The following is a 22,266-nucleotide window of genomic DNA, read 5'->3' on the forward strand; positions in this document are numbered from 1 at the left end:
CTGGGAGGATCGGGGGAACCTAGAATTTGAAAAAGGTACTGGTATTGAAAGCCTGGAAGAGGCCAATGTCCCGTTTGAGTGTGACCAAGATGGGGATGCACATGGTACTGAACCTAGTAACGGAGCTCAGAAAAAGTCTGAGATATTTGATTCAGTGGAACGAGACGGCCGTCCTTGTGGGTCAGATAGACTTGGTTCAGTGAAGAAAGGGTTAACCTTGTTAATAGTGGGAAGTGAGATTTCCCAGGTGTTTGTGCTCGAAGGAGTGTTGAAAGTTAATGCGGAGTTCAAAAATGGGGAGATAAATATTATCATTGAAAGAAACTGGAAATCTGTAGTTCCCAAATCGAATGAAGGAATTTTAAACCCTGCAGATCGCTTACTGATTAAGCTGGGAGATGACGGGGGTGGGGGGGGGGGCATGCTATTGTTATTCCAGAGTGTGGTGTGAAAAGGCAGAATTTGAAGTTCGAACTGAAAGCACATAGCCTGAAGGGTCCTGACGAGAGGGCTAGCCACATGTGTAAAATTAAAGAGTTGGGTGGAAATTCAGAAGATGGTGTAAGTTTGGGGACATGGTGTTGATAAAATAATTCCTATGGAAAAGGCGGGCGAGGGTTTATCTCGCCACATTACCCAAGCTCCCCACGTGGCACCTCACGGAAAAGAGGCGACGGTTAATGGGGACGCCATTTTTAAATAGCAAAGCCGGTTGTACTGGATTTCGACACAGCCTGTGAATAATAAAGACAAACCCCTGGAAGCCTGCCTGTTCAGTTTGAAAATGACTGAAAGATTAGTATTTACATAAACTTTTGTAGATGTACGTCAGCTAAGATCACACCTCCTTAGTTTTGTTGCTGAAGGAAAGAAAGAAAAAAAATAGGTGGTTATTAAATTGAAGTCTGATGCTACAAGACTTTAGTACGGTACATGATGTTAAGATATTAAAGAAAGTGACACTGTAATCGTTAACTGTTTAGATACTGAATCGAATGTATAACTGTATTACTCTGTAGAAAAAAAACTTTGGTGTTGTGTTAGATTCTAACACCCTGTAAAACTCTGTATTATTTCGTTTTTTCCCGATGGTAAAAAACGCGGTGAAGAAAGGTGGTGTTACGTCAGTAGCCCCCTCCTTTGTGAGAATCGCAAGATCACTGTTGGGTTGGGTCAAGGGGCCCAGGAAATGGGAGAAGAGACGTGAAGACTGTCTAGTTTCCCCGGCGATGTAAAGCTACGGGACATGGCCATTGTCTCTTGGAGACCAATTTGTGGATTGAGATACTGTGCTACGTGAAGTGGGCTATGCAGGCAAAGTGGGCTGGTTGAGGGAGAGAGTGCACACCCCCGACCTGATTGACATCTATGACCCTGCAAGTCAGGATAACAGAGGGTCTGTAGGAACAATCCCTCAGACGCACCAGAAGAAACGTGAAGCGACCATGTAACAGCAGGAAGTCATCTGAAGGAGGCCACGTGTGTTCAGTTCCATTGCTGGAATTGGTGGCTGGAACCACAGAAAATGACTCTTAGCTAACAACGGGGAAACCTACTCCCCTGACTCAACAGATTGGCATCATAAAAGACCTGGGCAAGTTTAAACTGCCTTGCTCTTAAACCCAAAAACGCTGCAGCTTGAACGAACTAACAGTGACGGTTATCTTTCCATCGGACAATACAATATCTCCTAGACAACGATAGAGCTACTTCTTATTGGTTATTATTATACTCACGCTTTAGATTTAGTATTGACAACGTATATTATCTGTATGTTTGCATTAATCTTATTTTTGTGCCCTTTATCAATAAATACTTTTAAAAATAGTACCATTAGACTTCAACGGACCTCTCTATCTTTGCTGGTAAGTGATCCAGTTATGGGATTTCGTAACACCATATAGGACCTTGGTCAGACCCCACTTGGAGTACTGTGCTCAGTTCCGGTTGCCTCACTACAGGAAAGATGTGGAAACCATAGAAAGGGTGCAGAGGAGATTTACAAGGATGTACCCTGGGTTGGGGGGCATGTCTTATGAGAATAGGTTGAGTGAACTCGGCCTTTTCTCCTTGGAGTGACAGAGGATGAGAAGTGACCTACCTAATAGAGATGTACAAGATGATGAGAGGCATTGATCATGTGGATAGTCAGAGGCTTTTTTCCAGGGCTGAAGTGGCTATCATGAGATGACACCATGTTAAGGTGCTTGGAAATAGGTACAGAGGAGATGTCAGGGGTAAGTTTTTTTTTATGCAGAGAGTGATAAGTGTGTGGAATGGGCTGCCGGTGACAGTGGTGGATACAGATATGATAGGAATATGATACGATACATATCCCGGATGGCTATGTGGAGCTCGGAAAAATAGAGGGCTATGGGTAACCCTAGGTAATTTCTAAGGTAAGGACATGTTCGGCACAGCTTTGTGGGCCAAAGGGCCTGTATTGTGCTGTAGATTTTCTATGTTTCTACGAAAAAGAGGGCATATAGTAGAGCAAGTGTAAGTGGGAAATTAGAGGATTGGGAAGCTTTTAAAAACCAACAGAAGTCAACTTAAAAATTCGTAAAGAAGGAAAAGATGGAATACAAAGGTAAGCTAGCCAATAATATTACAGAGGATACCAAAAGTTTCTTCAGATATATAAAAATGTAAAAGAGAAGCAAGAGTAGATATTGGACTGCTGGAAAATGATTCTAGAGAGGTAGAATTGGGGGACAAGGTGGAAAAATTGGATAAGTATTTTGTATCAGTCTTCACTGTGGAGCCACTAGCAGTATGCCAGATGTTCGTGAGTGTTAGAAGGCGTAAGTGTGTGAATTTGCCATTACTAGGGAGAAGGTTCTTGGGAAACCAAAAGGTCTGAAAGTAGATAAGTGGACCAGATGATGTACACCCCAAGATTCTGAAAGAGGTAATTGAAGTGAGTGTGGAGGCATTAGTAATAAACTTTCAAGAATCATGGCATTGTTCCAGAGGATGGAAGATTGAAAATGTCACTCTATTCTTTAAGAGAGGCAGAAGAAAGGAAACTAGAGCCCAGTTAGTCTGACCTCTGTTGTTGGAATGATGTTGGAGTCGATTATAAGGATGTGGTTTTCGGGTACTTGGAGGCACATGACAAAATAAGTTGTTGTCAGCATAGTTCCCTTAAGGGACATCTTACCTGACAAACCTGTTGGAATTCTTTGAAGAATGAACAAGCAAGATAGACAAAGGAGAATTATTAATACTGTGTACTTTGCAAGGTGACAAGGTGCCACACATGAGCTTAAGAGCCCATGGTATTACAGGAAAGATACTAGCATGGATAGAGCAGTGGCTGACTGGCAGGAGGCAAAGAGTGGGAATAAAGGGAGCCTTTCTGGATTGGCTGCAGGTGACTGGTGGTGTTCCAAAGGTCTGTGTTGGGACCGATTCTTTTTTACATTATATGTCAATGATTTGGACATTGAAATTGATTATGTTGAAAAGTTTGCAGACGAATTTAAGATAGGTGAAGAGGCAGGTAGTTTTGAGGAAGTAGAGAAGCTACAGAAGGACTTGAATAGATTAAGAGAATGGGCAAGGAAATGGCAGATGAAATACAGTGTCAAGAAATGTATGGTCATGCGCTTTGGTAGCAGAAATGAAAGGGGTGACTAAATAGAGAGAAAATACAAACAACTGGGTTGCAAAGGGACTTAGGGCTCCTTGTGTAGGATTCCCTAAAGGTTAATTTGCAGGTTGACTCTGGTGAGGAAGGCAAGTGCAATGTTAGCATTTAATTCAAGAGGACTAGAATATAAAAGCAAGGATGTAATGTTGAGACTTTATAAAGCACTGGTATGGCCTCATTTGGAGTATTGTGAGCAGGTTTGGGCCCCTAAGAAAGGATGAGCTGAAACTGGAGAGGGTTCAAAGGAGGTTCACAAATAAGATTCCAGGACTGAACGGCTTGTCACATGAAGAGCACTTGATGGCTTTGAGCCTGTATTCACTGGAATTCAGAAGATTGAAGGGTGACCTCATTAAAAAGCCTTGATAGCCTGGATGTGGAGAGGATGTTTCCTATGGTGGGAAAGTCTAAGATCAGAGGGCACAGCCTTAGAATAGAAGGGTGTCCTTTTAGAATGGAGATGAGGAGGAATTTCTTTAGCCAGAGAGTGGTGAATCTGTGAAATTCTTTACCACAGGCAGCTGTGGAGGCCAAGTCTTTACGTATATTTAAGGCAGAGGTTGATAGATTCTTGATTGGTCAGGGCACGAAGGGATACAGGGAGAAGATAGGAGATTGAGGCTGAGAGGGAAAATGGATCAGCCATGATGAAATGGTGGAGCTGACTTGATGGGTCAAATGGACTAATTCTGCTCTTATATCTGATGGTCTTATAATATTTGTGTAATATTGTTTAGTTGAGCGTAGTTTGTTTACGTAATTCACGATAGGTTTTATATCAGAAGTACGTGAATGTCATTACACCACCACACCGTATGTGAACATTTCTCTAAAGGAAAACAAAGAGGACAAGTTACGGTATCCTGGGCCCTTTTGTTTTTCTTTCGATTAGATTCTGGAGTTACAAAACCATCCTGTGTGTCTTTGAAATGTGGAAGGAAACCAAAGCACCATGTGGTTATAGGAAGAACGTACAAACTCTTTCAACTCAGGTTGCTGGCTGGGTGTTAGCATTATGCCAACTGCTATGCCAGAGTGCTGCCCAGAAGCAGGCATTGAATTGGCCATTCAGTCCCATTCTGTGGCTGGTCCTTGAACTCAGTCCCGTTTCCTGTGTTCACTCCCCATAGCAGTTCCTGAAGGACTCTTGTGTAAGACCAAAAGATATAGGAGCAGAATGAGGCCATTGAATCCATCAAGTCTGCTCTGCAATTCAATCATGGCTGATGTATTTTCCCCCTCTAATCAATTCTCCTGCCTTCTCCTCTTAAAATTTGACACATTGACTAATAAAGATCCTGTGAATATCTGCTTTAAATATACCCAGTGACTTGGCCTTCACAGCCATCTGTGACAGTGAATTCCATAGATATGCCACCCTCCGGTAATGACATTGTTCAGTCATTTTGATATTTTCCTCTCTTTTTTGCAGGGTGCCTGTTTGACGAGAGCCTCTGCTCACATCAGGAGCGCTGTGTGACTGGTCAGTTTTCTTCCTGTTCTGATACAACTAAAAATTGCTGTTGTTACTGTTTTAACGTTTTTATGTTAATAGGGCAATAGGGCAATCAGACATTCCTAAGTTCTTTGTATAAGCCCTTCTACACTTCCCAAAACGCACTCCAAGGGTCAGATGTCTCTACACCATCTTATCACATACTCTTAAGGTCACGCACAGATTGAAACTCCCACTAACTTGTCCCATCACACACTCCTGGGGTCAGACACAGAGTGAAGTTCCTTCCACACTGTCCCATCACACACTCCTGGGGTTAGACACAGAGTGAAGCTCCCTCTACACTCGGATCTGGAATAAAATGTGCATAAGTACATAAATTCCAGTTTTTTTTTGCACATTTATTCCATGTCGTGCTTTAACTCTAACTCACATTTCTTTATAATTGTTGAATATTGTTCTGTTGCTTGTTGTGCCCTGAACTACACACCACAGCAAATTCCTAATACATGTAAATGTATATAGTGAATAAAGTTGATCCTTGATCCCTTGTGTTGTGACCTCTGTTCAGTGGCCAGTGGTTCAAGCCTTGTCGTGATGCAGTTTACTGTGTGTGGGAGATATTCGTAGTGACTGACACACTCTGCTCCTATATGCCCTCCCAGTCAGAGCTTCTCAAGGCTCTGCGTGGGTCGCTGTGCTGTAAAGGCAGCCCCCACTGATTCCACTTTACTTCAATTAATTCGCTGTAATAGACTTTTAAAGTGCACATCTCCTGGGGAGTGATTTCAAAAGAACGTGAAGGACACAGCACATGGTGGCAGGTTGCTGAGATTTATAGCATAGCAAAAACATCAAACGTGGAACAGATAACACTGGGCAGGCTGCTCAGCCCAGAATGTTGTGCTGGTCTTGATCCCTATTAGTACTAAACTTCCTTCTCCTGTGTCCATATCCCTCCATTCCCTTCATATCCATAAGTCTACTTAAAAGCCTGTTAACCTCAGGCTTCCACTACTACCCCAGTAACTCACCACTCCAAGCAAAAAAAATGCCCCTCATGTTTCCTTTAAACTCCCTTGGGGCAGGGGCCTTCAACCTTAAAAGAATGTCCTTTGTTGTTTGATATTTCTATCAGGGGAGGAGATTCTACTCTATCTATGCCCCTCAGGGTTTTAAAAACCTCTGTTAGGTCTCTCCTCAGCCTCCAATGCTTTTGGGAGAAGAACCCAAGTTTATCCTACCTTTCATTTTGGCTCATGCCCTAATCCAGGCAGCATCCTCTTGACCCTCACCACAGTCTCCACATCCTCCACATCCTTCTTAAAATGTGGTGACCAGAACTGAGCACAATACTGCTCGTGAGGTCTGACTGAAATTTTGTACAGATTTCCTTGCTCTTATACTCAACACCATGACCCGTGGAGGCAAACATCCTGTACACCTACTTTCTTTACCAACTTATCTTCTTGCACAGCCACTTTCAGTGAACTATGGACCTGGACCCCAAGATCCCTCTGTACCTCAGTGTTATTAAGGGGTCTACAACCAATAGTATATCTTTTCAAAGGTCCATTTAATGTCAGAGAAATGTATACAATATACATCCTGAAATTCTTTTTCTTCGCAACCATCCACTAAAACAGAGGAGTGCCCCCAAAGAATGAATGACAGTTAAATGCTAGAACCCCAAAGTCCCCCCAGCTCCCCCTCCCATGCAGCAGCAAAGTGACATACCCCCCACCAGCAAATAAGCATTTGCACCCTCCACTGAGCACTCAAGCGTGCAGCAAAGCAAAAATAAAGACACAGACTTTATTGCAGTACCCCAAAGTCTACTCATTCACCCGGTAATTTGACATAACACAGGCTCTCTGCTCCCTAATAAGAGGAAAAGAGGTGTCTCTGTTTCACCTTTTCCTTTCATTTGATGTTTCAATGTGTAACATGTCACGTTTCCCCAGATTAAACTCCACCTTCCACTTCTCTGCATTCTGCTGTGTTCTTTGATGGTCCTTCGCAGTGGTTTGCAGCTCTACCAAACTTGGTGTCTTCCACAAACTGGCACACAGGCAGAGGCATCTCCAGAGACCCATAACATGAAGCTTGCATGATATACAAGGCAGAGGCACAGCTTATTGAGAAAAGGGGTCACATTGGAATAACTTTACCAAATCCTCTCCTGTTTATTCCTGGCATACAAACTTCCAAATACCTCCTCCCACTTACTCCTAATATACAGATCCCCATCCTATCCAATCTCAATGAACAGATTTTCAAAGGTGCTGTGTCTAACCTGTGTTGTCCATCTAAGCACAGAGTAGTGGGGACTTGTACTGCACTGATGGACATAGATACGATAGAGACATTTACCAGGCAGAGAACAGATGGATGTGGACCATGGGCAGGCAGAAGGGATTCGGTGTCATTAGTTTAAATGATGTGGCACAACAATGTGGGCTGAAAGGCCTGTTCAGTATCCTGTATTGTTCCATGTTCCTATTCTCCCTCAATATATTGCATCACAGTGGACCAAGCCCCATTCACGCCCAATGCTGAAACTCCAAAAATCACCTTTGCCATCTACTCTCAATGTACAGAATTTCAAGTGCTCTTTTCCATTCACTCCAAGTATAAAGAATAATTCATAAGTCATAGGAGCAGAATGAGGCCATTTGGCCCATTGTGTTTGCCTTGCCACTCTATGGCCGATTTATTGTATCTCTCAGCCCCATTCTTCTGTTTCTCCTTGTAACCTTTGACACTAATCAAGAACCTATCAACTTCTGCTTTGAATGTATCCAATGACTTGGCCTATGCAGCTGTCCTTGGCAATGAATTCCACAGATACACCACACTCTGGCTAAAGAAATTTCTGTTCTTAATGAACATCCCTCTATTCTGAGACTGTGCCTCTGGTCCTAAGTTCCCCCACTATAGTAAAACACCCTCTCCACATCCACTCTGTCTAGGCCTTTCAATATTTGATAGGTTTCAGTGAAATACGCCCCCCCCCCCCACTCATTCTTCTAAACTCTAGCATGTACAGGTCCAGAGACATCGAGTGCTCCTCAGATGTTAACTCTTTAATTCCTGGGATCATTCTCGTCAATCTAATATAAAAGAATGTCTCATGAATGTCAGTAGATTAAACCCCTGCCCATTGATTGGACGTCAAATAGACCAAACGTACTCATTAAGTCCCTACATCTGCTGTACACCTAATAATACTGACTGTGCTTTCCCACAATTCCTACTAAATGGAAGGTGTGGATCAATGTTCCCAATAACTTGTAATGAACAGTGTGCGCAAAAAATGTGTGCGCACTGAATAATTTCTTCAATAAAAACAGTATAACTAAGCCAATCACAAACAAGAGAAAACCTGCTGATACTGGAAATCCAAACAACACACACACAAAATGCTGGAGGAGCTCAGCAGGCCAGGCAGCATCCATGGAAAAGAGTAGAGTCGATGTTTCAGGCCAAAACCCTTTAGCAGTATGAGTAAGCCAATTTGAAAATGAGAAGACAAGTCATCACAAACTCCATGTTGTCATCACCGTCTGCATCAGAAACTGGAAAAGGAAATGTGATTGTCTACAATTGTGAAATATGCTTAACGTGCAATGAGGTAGAGGGTGACAACCTTTTGTGTGTGGTTTAAATTCCTTTGTGCACTAGTAGCAAAAGATACATGCGCTTGCGCAGCCCTTTTCAAAAAAGCTGGAATAGGCTCGATGGGTGGAATGGCCTTCTGAATCATGCCAACAGGTAATGTGAGAGGGGTGAATCGCTAGTGGAGGAGAGAGCTGTGTGTGATGAAAATCATCTCATACTGGAGCCTCACTGGTTAACACAGGAGTAGCCACCCTCTCCATGGATATGACGTGATTGGAGGCGCCCTGTGGAGTCTCTCAGCCTAACCGGTCCCCCGAATGTGCGTCTGATGATGCCGGGGAGGGGATGGGCCTTTGTGATGTCAGGCTCCTATTTCTAGGGTGGCTGCCATTGGTTGGCAGCGATGACGTGGATCTCGGCTACGTCACTGAGGCTGAGTCACCTTGCAGTGGCGAGAGGGGGAAGGGGAAGGGGAGGTGTGGAGGGATTAGTGGGGGAGGAGGCAGTTGATGCTATGTGTTAAGCCAGCTCCCAGGAGGTGGGGATGGAGAGCAAGCAGAGCATTCCCTTGCATGAGATGGGAAAAGGATTTAATTTAGCCTCATGGATTCAGTGATGATGAAGATGCGGGCTGAGGTTATATGTGGGCTGTGTCTCCATGACAACAGCCAAGAAACTAGTTGGCAGATTTGTCATCAGTGGGCCTGCCTTGAGCGTGAATTGAAAGATTCAGCCGTCACTAGATGTGTTTCCGTTCTTGCATCAATCATATGATTCAAATCACTTGCCTTTTCATTCATTACTGAAGAAGTTTCATTAAAAAAGAAGCAAAGCACATTTATTGCAAATATTAACAGTGAGCAAATGACAAATTAGAACATAGAACTGTACAGCACAGGAACAGGCCATTCGGCCCACAATGTCTGTGTTGACCATTATGAGAAGTTCAGCTCATCCCGTCTGCCTACACATCATAAGGCTATAAGACAGGAGCAGAGTGAGGCCATTGGCCGATCAAGTCTGTTCCACCATTCCATCATGGCTGATTTATTATCCCTCTGAACTGCATTCTCCTGCCTTTTCCCTGTAACCTTTGACTCCATTACTAATCAAAAGCCCACCAACCTCCGCACTATATGTACCCAATGACTTTGCCTCCACTGAACTCCACAGATTCACCACCCTCTGGCTGAAGAAATTCCTCCTCACCTTTGTTCTAAAGGGACATCCTTCTATTTGGAGGCTGTACTCTCTGGTTCTAGACTCCTAAACTTCAGTGAGTGCATGCCCAGGGCCATCAAATGTCCCTCATACTCTTTCATTCTCGGGATCATTCTCACGAATCTCCTATTGACCCTCTCCAGTGACTTGCCCTCCTTTCTGTGGAGGCCAAGTAACTGGTTTATTGGAAGTGGAGGTTATTAGGCTCTTGATTAGTCAGGGCATCAGAGGTTATGGGGACAAGGCAAGGCAATGAGGTTGAGAGGGATAATAAATCAGCCAAGATGGAATGCAGTACACTCAATGGGCCAAATGGCCTAATTATGGTTTTATGGTCTAACAGTACAACACAGTACAGGCACTCTGGCCCATGATGTTTTGCCAATATTTTACTTCCTCAAAGATCAATCTAACCCTTCCCTTACACGTAGCCCTCCATTTTTCTTTCATCCATGTGCCTGTCCGAGAATTTCTGAAGTGCCCCTGTTGTATCTGCCTCTACCATCACTCCCTGGCAGGGTGTTTCACACGCTCACATTCTCTGTGTAAATAAAATTGCCTCTGATATCCCCCCTCCATACTTCCCTCCAATCACCTTAAAATTATACCTTCTCATGTTAGTCATTTTCACTCTGGGAAAAAGTTTCTGGCTGACCACTCTATCTATGCCTCTTATCAAGTCACCTCTTGTCCACCTTTGCTCCAAAGAGAAAAGCCCTTGCTTGCTCAACCTACCCTCATAAGACATGCTCTCTAATCCAGGCATCCTGGTAAAACTTCCTACACTCTCTCTAAAGCTTCCACATCTTCTTATGTGGTGACCAGCATTGAACTCCAAGTTCAGCAGAGAGAGCGGTCATCCACCCAGTGGTCTGTGCTGTGTTCAATTCCTGTGCCTCCTGTCCAAGACTTTGGCATGGCTGCACTTTGAATATTGTGTTTAGCTTTGGTCACTCTGCAACAGGAAGGATACCATTAAGCTAGTGAGAGCTATGAAGCTTTATGATGATTTTTTCCAAGACTAAAGCGACTCAGTAATAGAGAGAGATTGAGCGGGTGGAGACTTAATTCATTGTAAGAGAGTGAGGTATATAAAATCATGAGGGGCATAAAAAGGGTGGATGGGCAGACTTTTTCCTAGAGTTGGGGTATAAAGAACCAGGTGACATAGGTATAGAATGAGAACAGGAAGATTTTAATGCAACCCGCGGAACAACTTCTTCACAGAGAGGGAGTCTGTAATGGTCACCTACCTGCAGGAAAGATATCAATAATTGGGGTGCCACTGTAACGTAGGGGTTAGTGCAACACTATGACAGCTCAGGGTGTTCTGGAGTTTGGAGTTCAATTCTGGCGCTGTCTGTAAGGAGTTTGTACATCCTCCCCGTGATCTGGGTGCTCCGGTTTCCTCCCACCTTTCAAAGACCTACCGGTTAGTAGGTTAATTGGTCATTATAAATTCCCCTGTGCTTAGACTAGGGTTAAATGGTCAGGTTTCTGGGCAGTGTGGCTCGCTGGGCCAGAAAGGCCTGTTGTGCACTGAATAAGTGAATAAATATGGAATGAGCTGCCAGATATGTATGTACAATAACAAGAAACATTAATTAAGTATTTGGCTTGGAGATGTTTCGAGGGCAAACACAGGCAGCAGGGTAGTTGCGTGGTGTGGAATTTTAGCGGTTAGCATAGTCGCCTTACAGTGAGATTGTGGTTCAGCTGCCACTGCTGTCTCTATGTTCTCTTTCTGACTGTGTGGCTTTCCTCCAGGTGCTCCGGTATACTTCCACTTTCCAAAAGGGCCTATGGTTAGGGTTTGTGAATTGTGGACATGCCTTGTTGGTGTTGGAAGTATAGCAACCCTTGTGGGTATTCAGAACTACCCTCACTGGTTTGATTTGGGGCAAATGACTCATTTCACTGTATTTTTCAATGTACATGCAACAAGTAAAGCTTCTCTTTTATCTTTAAATGGAACTAAGCTGGTTGGCACCATGTTTAGCATGAATGAGATGACGGTAATGAGAAGAGGGCATATCCCAGATGGGAGGGTCATTCTTGATGGATGCTGCCTCTTTGAGGCATGACCTTTTGAAGATGTCCTCGATGGTGGGGAGACTAGTGCCCATGATGGAGCTGGCTGAGTTTACAACTCTCTGCAGTTTTTTCCAATCTTGTGCATTGGTGCCATGTATTGGGTCTGTGCATTACGACTCTGTAAATTATCCTTGTTTACAGGTGCCTCAGGAGGGAGATTTGCCTGATTACACATTCTGGACCAGATGCACCAAACACTAGGTTGAATTAAACTAAATCTCTTCTGTCTGCACATGATCCACATCTCTCAATTCCCTGCATATTCACAGCCTCTTAAACAGCTCTATCATATTTGCTTCCACCACCACCTCTGAAAGCCCATTCTATGCACCCACCACTCTCTTTGTGTATAAAAAAAATACTTGTCCCACACATTTTCCTTAAACTTACAGGCACCTCCTGACTTTAAATGAATTCCCCTGTTACTCGACTGTAATAGAAAAAGATTCTGATTGTCTACTCTAACTACAGTAGGCCTCTCAGAATTTTATAATCTTTTCTCAAGTCTTCCCTCAGCCCCTGACGCTCCAGAGAAAAAAAAAGAACCCAAGCTTTTAATGATGGTCTTGGGCCCAAACCGTTGACTATTTATTCCCTTCCATAGATGCCACCTGACCTGCTGAGTTCCTCCTGTATTGTGTGTGTTTCCCAAGTTTTTAGAACCTGGAATTTCACAGCGCAGCCAAACAAAAAGGTGTTACTCTTGAGGCCAAGGTGCAATTTGCAGTATCAGCAGTCACTCACAGCATGACACACACATAGCAGAAATAAGAGAGCATCGTGCAAGTCCCTGAGTCCATGAATGTTGCAGCAGTCTGCAGTCAAACGGCAGACGTCTTTTCTTCTTCTGAGTGAACACTGGAGGGCAGTGCTGACTCCAGCACGGACGCTGCACCACACCGTCTCCTGTACTTCAGAACGCACAGCCTCTGCCTCTCTGCTGGGCGGTTGTCAGCAGGCAACACCGAGGGCTGAGTGCTAGTCCTCACTGTGACCGAGGCCGTACACCAATAAACAGTGAATTGGACTTGTAGCATTCCACATTACCAATGTCCAACTGTTCCTTGCGATCACAAGAAAAGGGGCTAAGCCAATTACTTGTTGTTAGACTGCACACCTCCACCAACACCTCTCTGACGCAGGCAGCAGCACGATTTGCACCAAGTCTAGCTCCTTCAGTTTCTCCACCAACGAGCAACTCGCTGATGGGATAAACCTGCAGATCTTTAAGATCTTAATGTCCACAAAAGTCTTGCGATCATGATAAAAGACAACAGCACATTTGATTGACCCTGTAGAAGTCATTGCGTCTAAGCGTGCTGCCATCTTACCAGAGGTCACACTATTCTCCAGCTGTTGTGTCAGATTTTAATTCTACTCGTCTTTACTGACCATCGAGCTTTTAATACTCAAAGCCCATTGTTTATCCTCCTCACATTCCCAACTACTGACCCATGATTCCAGCCCTCATGTACACTATAGGGGCAATTCACATTGGCTAATTAACCTAACCTTTGGGATCTGGGCACCTGGGGGAAAACCCAGTGGTCCCAGGGAAAGCATGCAGACTTCAAACGAACAGCTCCTGAGGCCAGAATTGAACCCAGGACGTTGAGGCTGAATATGTACTAAATGTGTAACTCCACGTCTCACACTTGATCTCAATTCGCATCCAATTCCCAGTGGAGCAGTATGAGTCTCTGCATGTCAAAACTCTGGTGGCCTGTTTTGGATGCACTTAGCCATAGAGTCATAGAACACTACAGCACAGAGGTAGGCCCATGAGCCATTCCTCATCAGAGGATCAGATGTGCAACTTTAAATACCTCAGCTTTAACATTTCAGATCTCATGTCCTATTCAACTTTTCCCAGTAACTCATGTCCTCAAGTCCTGACGGCGTCCTTATAAATTTTCTCTGCATTCTTTCAATCATTTGATATCTTTCCTGTAGGTAGGCGACCAGAACTGTACACAGTACTCCAAATTTGGCCTCACTTCACCAACTTCTTATACAGCTTCAACATAACATCCTGAAGCTGAGCTGTTGTGAGGTCTCTGGAACTGTAAGATGGAGTCAATAGACAATAGACGCAGGAGTAGGCCATTCAGCCCTTTGAGCTAGCACCACCATTCACTGTGATCATGGCTGATCATCCACAATCAGTACCCCGTTCCCGCCTTCTCCCCATACCCCTTGACCCCTGCTATCTTAAGAGCTCTATCTAACTCTGTCTTGAAAGCATCCAGAGAATTGGCCTCCACTGCCTTCTGAGGCAGAGCATTCCACATATCCACCACTCTCTAGGTGAAAAAGCTTTTCCTCAACATTCTAAATGGCCTACCCCTTATTCTTAAACTGTGGCCTCTGGTTCTGGACTCCCCCAACATTGGGAACATGTTTCCTGCCTCTAGCATGTCCAATCCCTTATTAATTTTATGCTTCAACCAGATCCCCTCTCATCCTTCTAAATTCCAGTCGCTGCCAAATGTACCACTGTGTGTTAAATTGTTTCTGCATTTGAAATGTGGAGGCTCACCAATTTTAACTGGTGGCCCCACTGTTCAGCTAAACATACTGACAAATGGAAAGCCATCCCACAGCTGAGGGAGAATTCTGTAGCTGATTCCAGGGAGAAGGATAGAGAAGGAAGGCATTGTGTGGACTATCTGGAGATAATTTTTCCGATGGTGGGAGGGAAGTTGCCCAGATACAGGAAGTCATCATAGATCTGCAAGAGGACATCTAGGACAGACATAATTATCTACCCTGATATGACGAGCTCTGCCTGGGAAGGTGATAAAACTCAAAGCTGACTTTATTGTCAATAATTCCATTTAGTATCAGAGAAATATATACAACATGCATCCTGAAATTCTTCATACAAGAACATAAGGTATAGAAGCGGAATTTGGCCATTTGGCCTATCAAGTCTGCTCTGCCATCTATTATTGGTGATCAATTATCCCTCTCAACCCCTTTTTCCTGCCTTTTCCCTGTATCTTTTTGAAGTCCTTACTAATCAATGACCTACAACCTCCACTTTAAAAATACCGAAAGTCTTGGCTTGCAGTGCTGTCTGTGGCAATGAATTCCATGGATTCACCACTCTCAGGTTAAAGAAATTCCTCCTGTCTGTTCTAAACAGAGATCCTTCTAACCTGAGGCTGCGTCCTCTGGTACAACCTTAGAATACAAGGACATCTCTTTGGTATCCATAGCTACATGTATACACAAGTGCAACGAAAAGCTTGCTTGCTGCAGCATCACAGGCACATAGCATTAGAAATACAAGAAGATATTTTAAATACTAATAATATGCAGATTTTACAACAAAGTACACCATTAGAACAAAAAAAAATGTCCACTGAAGTGCAAACTGGTCATCGTGTTGCCAAATTGTAGTGATTAGAGTTGTGCTAGATGGTTCAAGAACTAAGTGTTCGAAGGGAGGTAGCTGTTCCTGAACCTGGTGGTGTGGGATTTCAGGCTTCTGTACCTCCTGCCTGACGGATGCTGTGAGAAGGTGGCATGGCCTGGATAGCAAGGACCTTTGATGATAGATGTTGCCCTCTTGAGGCAGTGCCTCGTGTAGATGTTACTGATGGTGGGGAGGGATGTGCCCATGATGGATTGAGCTGATTCAGCAAGAACTGTCCAGGAGGTGTTGTAGAGTGTTGTTTGTAGGGAAACAGTTATGGAAGGAATTGGGCTGTCCCTTCAAATGACCTCTTATGATTACACTTCATCATGGTTTGTGAGCGCACGCTCTTCACTTATTTCTCACTTTTTACAAGAAGATTTCTCAGGATTATCTCATTGACACTAAGGCACATGGGAGCAGCGCTACATAAATTCAAGCCTTTCTTTTCATCTACATGCTTGGTGAACAGCTTCCTAGTCTGGATGTGAGTTTTTGATGTGGTGACTGAGACAATGACCCAGCTTAAAACTAAAGAGAGTTTCTTTCTTTGTCTAGATGGACTCTTCGGGCACTGTCAGGATGCCTTGCTGCCAATCAGGATCCAGTATGACGTGTCCCCTCCGGTCCTGGGCCGACTTCGGGAGGTGCTGAGGCAGCTGCTGCTACAAGGTAGGAAGCAATGGGCAAAGAGATCTCAGCTCCCACTGTAACTAGCCACACCACTTTCTCCTGAGGACCCTGCTCCTTCCTAGTCACTCCCCATTGCTCCCATTGTATGGAATCCCTGCAGATCCAGTCCTTTCCCCATATCTCCTTTTCTACAGAACCCTGGGATATTGATCCCATTCTCATTCTCTCTGCTTGTACACAATCCCAGGTAATCCAGCCCCTTTCTAATCATTCCTATTGTGTGGAATCTCATGAGATCCAGCCCTTTCCCTATTAATCTTGGGAAATCCAGCCTATTCCCATTCTTTCCACTTGTACAGGAGATCAAGCCCCTTCTGATGATTCCCATTGTATGGAATCCCAGCAAATCCAGCCCCTTTTCAATAACTTTTAAGAATCCCAGGAGATCCGAACCTTCTTATCACTCCCATTGTAGGGAATCTTAGCAGATCCAGCCCCTTCTGACCATTCCCATTGCATGGAATCCCAGGAAATCCAGACCCTACCCAATAACTCCTGTTTTACGGAATCCCAAGAGATCTAGTCCCTTCCCATTGCCTATTCCACAGTTGTACAGAATCCTTGAAAATCCAGATCCTTCCCATTCACTCCTGTTGTACATAATCCCAGTGAATCCAGTCACTCCTCTTGTATAGAATCCCATCGCAATCAAATCAAGTCACTTTTATTGTCATTTCAACCATAACTGCTGGTACAGTACATAGTAAAAATGAGACAACATTTTTCAGGACCATGGTGTTACATGACACAGTACAAAAAAATAGACAGAACAATGTAAAAAAAACAACACAGAGAAAGCTACACTAGACTACAGACCTACACAGGACTGCATAAAGTGCACAAAAACAGTTCAGGCATTACAATAAATAATAAACAGGACAATAGGGCAAGGTGTCAGTCCAGGCTTCGGGTATTGAGGAGTCTGAGAGCTTGGGGGAAGAAACTGTTACATAGTCTGGTCGTGAGAGCCCGAATGCTTCGGAGCCTTTTCCCAGACGGCAGGAGGGAGAAGAGATTGTATGATGGGTGCATGGGGTCCTTCATAATGCTGTTTCTTTTGTGGATGCAGCGTGTAGTGTAAATGTCCATGATGGCGGGAAGAGACCCCGATGATCTTCTCAGCTGACCTCACTATCCGCTGCAGGGTCTTGCGATCCAAGGTGGTGCAATTTCCGAACCAGGCAGTGATGCAGCTGCTCAGGATGCTCTCAATACAACCCCTATAGAATGTGATGAGGATGGGGGTGGGAGATGGACTTTCCTCAGCCTTCGCAAAAAGTGGAGATGCTGCTGGGCTTTCTTTGCTATGGAGCTGGTGCTGAGGGAATCCCAATCAATCCCAATATACACAATTTCAGTGGATTCATTCCTTTTCCATTTCTATTGCATAAAAGTCCAGGAGATTCAACCCTTTCCCATTCACTCTCATTGCAAATAATTCCAGTGGGCCCTGTCCATTCCCATTGTATGGAATTTCAGGGCATCCCTTCCCTCTGCATCCATATCCAATACACAGAACTCCACGGGTCCTGTCCATTCCTGTTCCTGCCTTTGTATGAGATACAAGTGTATTCATTCTCATTGTACAGAATACCATGAGATCATCCCTCCCTCCCTCTCCCTCTGCACAGAATTATTTAAAGATAAGTTAGAAGTTGAAGGCTGGCTGGTGGTGTAGTGGCATCAGTGCTGGACTTCGGGGCGAGAGGTTCCCGTTAAGAGCTGGTGATCTCTTAAAAAAACTCACTCGACAGAAGGCAATGGCAAACCTCTGGTGTAACTTGCCTAGTACGTGATTTCCCAATATGTCAGAGCGGCGTGGAAGGAAATTGTCCGCTACCTAGAAATAATTCCGGATGTGACAACCGCAGAGGTTGAAGTGTGGACATGGAATAAAATGAACATAAATACCAGCGCATATTTACAATATAAGCAGCATTATAAAAAGTAATTTGAATTGTTTACAGTGCAGAGACTGTGGTGATAGATAGAGTGGGGTGGGGATAACTAACTAGACTGGCTGATCAGACTGGGGGAAGAAAGTTTAAGATGGCATGAAGTTTGTGTTTTAATTGACCTGGAGTGCTTTTCAGAAGGGAGTTTTTGGAAGAGGCAGTTTGCAGGGTAGGTAGTGTCTGCAATGATTTTGCTTTGGACACATACAAGTCCTGCAGTGATGGTAGGACGTTCTCAGTACAACCCCTGTAGAATGTGATGAGGATGGGGGGTGGGAGATGGACTTTCCTCAGCCTTCGCAAAAAGTAGAGACGTTGCTGGGCTTTCTTTGCTATGGAGCTGGCGTTGAGGGAATCCCAATCAATCCCAATATACAAGCACAAGCACATGGCCAGTGTACAGAGGTCACAATAATGCCTCGAAATATCACTGCATACGATTAAAGGAATTATATTTATGAATCTTAACTAAAGGGTTGGTAAAGAATAACAAAAAGAAAAGGGCCCATTTTAATTAGACAGTCAAATGTGCACAAGTTGGAGCTCATCTTGAACCTCTGTCACTCACGCACTGGGCCCTCGGTCAACGTGAAGGCTCACACCAGCTCATCGCTCGCAATCCACCTCGAACAAACGGGTCTCCCACCGGATCATTTGCTACTCTCTCTTCATCTTCTCTCGAACAAGAGCCCCAAAGCCCAACCTTGGTGTCCCTTACTAGAGAAACCTCCCCTTCAATTCGAACCATCCTCACTGGATGGCACACGTTTCCCCTCCTCCCTTATCTTCAACAATAACCCAAACAAGCAGCTCTCACAGAACAGCACAAAATGAAGTACATGGAGCATAACAGTAAAACATATGAGCCAGGGCATTACATAAGTTTATATGTATCAGGAATTTGTTGTGGTGTGTTGTTTGAGATGCGATATTCAACGGAAAATAACTACGTTCAACATTTGCGAAGTATAAAGTGGTGGCAGACTGCGTCAGTACGTGCAATGAAAAACTTACAGGCATGCAGCATTAGGACAAGAAAAACACAAACAAAACTATACGAAAGAGAGAACAAATAGAACAAAATTGCCTGGATTTATTGTGTTGCTGCTATTGATGGCTTGTGTTGTTAATGTTGTTCTGCCTCCTTGCTATTACTCAGTTCTGCCTTTCCAAATCTCTCATCCCGCCTGCTCTTTCTTTCCAGGGTTGTCGTGGCAGGATGACATCACCCAGTATGTGATTGCCATGGAGATGGAAAAGGTCCCAAAGCTCCACCCTCAGCAGCTCCACCTGTCCACTGTGATGGGAGATGAGAGGTGACCACCGGCAGTTTGGCAACAGGGAAGGGGAAGGAGCAGGGGCTGTTCCGGGGCACAAGAGCACTTATTACCTTCCACTGCAGGGATGTTTTCAGGGGCAGACCACAGCCTGAATGTACAGTGGGCCTATAACACACCCTCTGATCTGCACAAAGCCAAAAGACACCTCAGTGGAGTTTCCGGTCTCAGCCAGGAGAGTACCCAATTCTCCTTGCTAGTGCCATCAGAGTTAGCACGTCATGAAAAAAATGTGCTTTTCCCAAAGTCCTGTGGGGCTTTATAGACAAAGCACCATTCCAGTGTCTGACCGTGGGAGTGGGTGATCAGACGGTGTAGAGGGAGTTTCACTCTCTCTGACCCTAGGTGTGTGTGATGGGACTGTGTTGAGGAAGCTTCACTGTGTCTAACCCTAAAGGCTGTGTGATGAGACAGTGTAGAGGGAGCTTTACTCTGCATCTGACCCCTGGAGTGTGTGATGGGATAGTGTTCAAAGGTTCCTTTATTATTAAAGTACACAACTCCAAAATTCTTCTCCAGATAGCCATGAAACCAAGAAAGAAAAGAAAAGCAGCACGATCATCAACCCCCAAATCCCTCCTCCCCTCCACACACAAAACAAAAGAAAGCAAGGAAGAGCAGGTGAAAAACACAGAATTAAAAAAAACGTAAGTCCAGAGTCCAGGTCCACATCGAAAGTGCAGAAAACCTGGGCAACATTCTCCCTCTCCGTAGCAGAGTGATATCACCAGCGATAAAAAGGCAGGCAGCTGGCGTTTTAATCTCCCTCATCGCTTTCAATGGCGCACAATGGAAGCTTTAACTAGTGAAATGGAGTCAAACATCAACTCATGGCCTTTTTCACGAGTTTCCCGCACACTGCCTCTGCCTTCCGGAATCCTCTCAGAGACTACAGAGCACTGGAATACCCAAACAATCTCCAGACAGCAAATCACAGGCTCCAGCGGTTCTAGAATCACATTCCAGATGAAAAGCAAATGTAAAAGACATAAAAGAAGTGAAATACGTATGTGGTTCATGATCTATCCTGACGATGTCAAACTAAAGGGCTTTGTACACAGGTGCCATCTTGACTGGAAGATTTGAGGGAGGATCTTGAATTATAGAGGGAGCTTCACTCTGTATCTGACCCCGGGAGTGTGTGATGGGATGGTGTCGTGGGAGCTTCACTCTGTCTGACCCTGGGACAATAGGTGCAGGAGTAGGCCATTCGGCCCTTTCCACCATTCACTGTGATCATGGCTGATCATACACAATCAGTACCCCATTCCTGCCCTCTCCCTATATCCCTTGACCCCGCTATCTATAAGAGCTCAATCTAACTCTCTCTTGAATGCATCCAGAGACTTGGCCTCCACTGCCTTCTGGGGCAGAGCATTCCACATATCCACCACTCTCTGGGTGAAAAAGTTTTTCCACATCTCTTTTCTAAATGGCCTACCCCTTATTCTTAAACTGTGGCCTCTAGTTCTGGACTCACCCATCAGCGGGAACATGCTTCCTGCCTCCAGCGTGTCCAATCCCTTAATAATCTTATATGTTTCAATCAGATTCCCTCTCATCCTTCTAAATTCCAGTGTATACAAGCCCAGTCGCTCCAATCTTTCAGCATATGACAGTCCCGCCATTCCAGGAATTAACCTTGTGAACCTATGCTGCACTCCCTCAATAGCAAGAATGTCCTTCCTCAAATTTGGAGACCAAAACTGAACACAATACTCCTGGTGGGGTCTCACCAGGGCCCCATACAGCTGCAGAAGGATCTTTTTACTCCTATTCTCAATTCCTCTTGTTATAAAGGCCAGCATGCCATTAGCCTTCTTCACTGCCTGCTGTACCTGCATGCTTGCTTTCATTGACTGATGTACAAGTACACCTAGATCTCGTTGTACTTCCCCTTTTCCTAACTTGACTCATTTATATAGTAATCTGCTTACCTGTTCTTGCCACCAAAGTGGATAACCTCACACTTATCCACATTAAACTGCATCTGCCATACATTTGCCCATTCACCCAACCTGTCCAAGTCACCCTGCATTCTTATAACATCCTCCTGACATTTAACACTGCCACCCAGTTTTGTGTCTTCGGCAAATTTGCTAATGTTATTTTTAATCCCTTCATCTAAATCATTAATGTATATTGTAAACAGCTGCGGTCCCAGCACCGAACCTTGCGGTATCCCACTGGTCATAGCCTGCCATTCCGAAAGGGACCCGTTAATCACTACTCTTTGTTTCCTGTCAGCCAGCCAATTTTCAATCCATGTCAGTACTCTGCCCCCAATACCATGTGCCCTAATTTTGCCCACTAATCTTCTACGTGGGACTTTATCAAAAGCTTTCTGGAAGTCCAGGTACACTACATCCACTGGCTCTCCCTTGTCCATTTTCGTAGTTACATCCTCAGAAAACTCCAGAAGATTAGTGATTTTCCCTTCATAAATCCATGCTGACTCAGACTGATCCTTCTTCTGCTATCCAAATGTGTCGTAATTTCCTCTTTTATAATTGACTCCAGCATCTTTCCCACCACTAACATCAGGCTAACCGGTCTATAATTCCCTGTTTTCTCTCTCCCTCCTTTCTTGAAAAGTGGGACAACATTAGCCACCCTCCAATCAGCAGGAACTGTTCCTGAATCTATAGAACATTGGAAAATGATTACTAATGCGTCCACGATTTCTAGAGCCACCTCTTTAAGTACCCTGGGATGCAGACCATCAGGTCCCGGGGACTTATCAGCCTTCAGACTCAACAGTCTATCCAACACTGTTTCTTGCCTAATATAAATTTCGTTCAGTTCATCCTTTA

At 44.4% G+C, this 22,266-nt stretch overlaps 1 protein-coding gene across 5 annotated transcripts in view; it reads left to right on the forward strand.

Annotated features, from left to right (window-relative positions):
• ptprna (protein tyrosine phosphatase receptor type Na) overlaps positions 1 to 22,266 on the forward strand; it is a 224,980-nt gene that overhangs the window by 34,843 nt on the left and 167,871 nt on the right. For all 5 annotated transcript variants that reach the window (XM_059967586.1, XM_059967584.1, XM_059967588.1 and 2 more), the window contains exons 2-4: positions 5,088 to 5,138; positions 16,027 to 16,140; positions 19,321 to 19,432. In XM_059967586.1, coding sequence (XP_059823569.1) covers positions 5,088 to 5,138; positions 16,027 to 16,140; positions 19,321 to 19,432 — 277 coding nt within the window. The remainder of the gene's footprint in view (positions 1 to 5,087; positions 5,139 to 16,026; positions 16,141 to 19,320; positions 19,433 to 22,266) is intronic.

Source organism: Hypanus sabinus, chromosome 4 (assembly GCF_030144855.1).
Source record: "Hypanus sabinus isolate sHypSab1 chromosome 4, sHypSab1.hap1, whole genome shotgun sequence".
Taxonomy (NCBI): Eukaryota; Metazoa; Chordata; class Chondrichthyes; order Myliobatiformes; family Dasyatidae; genus Hypanus; species Hypanus sabinus.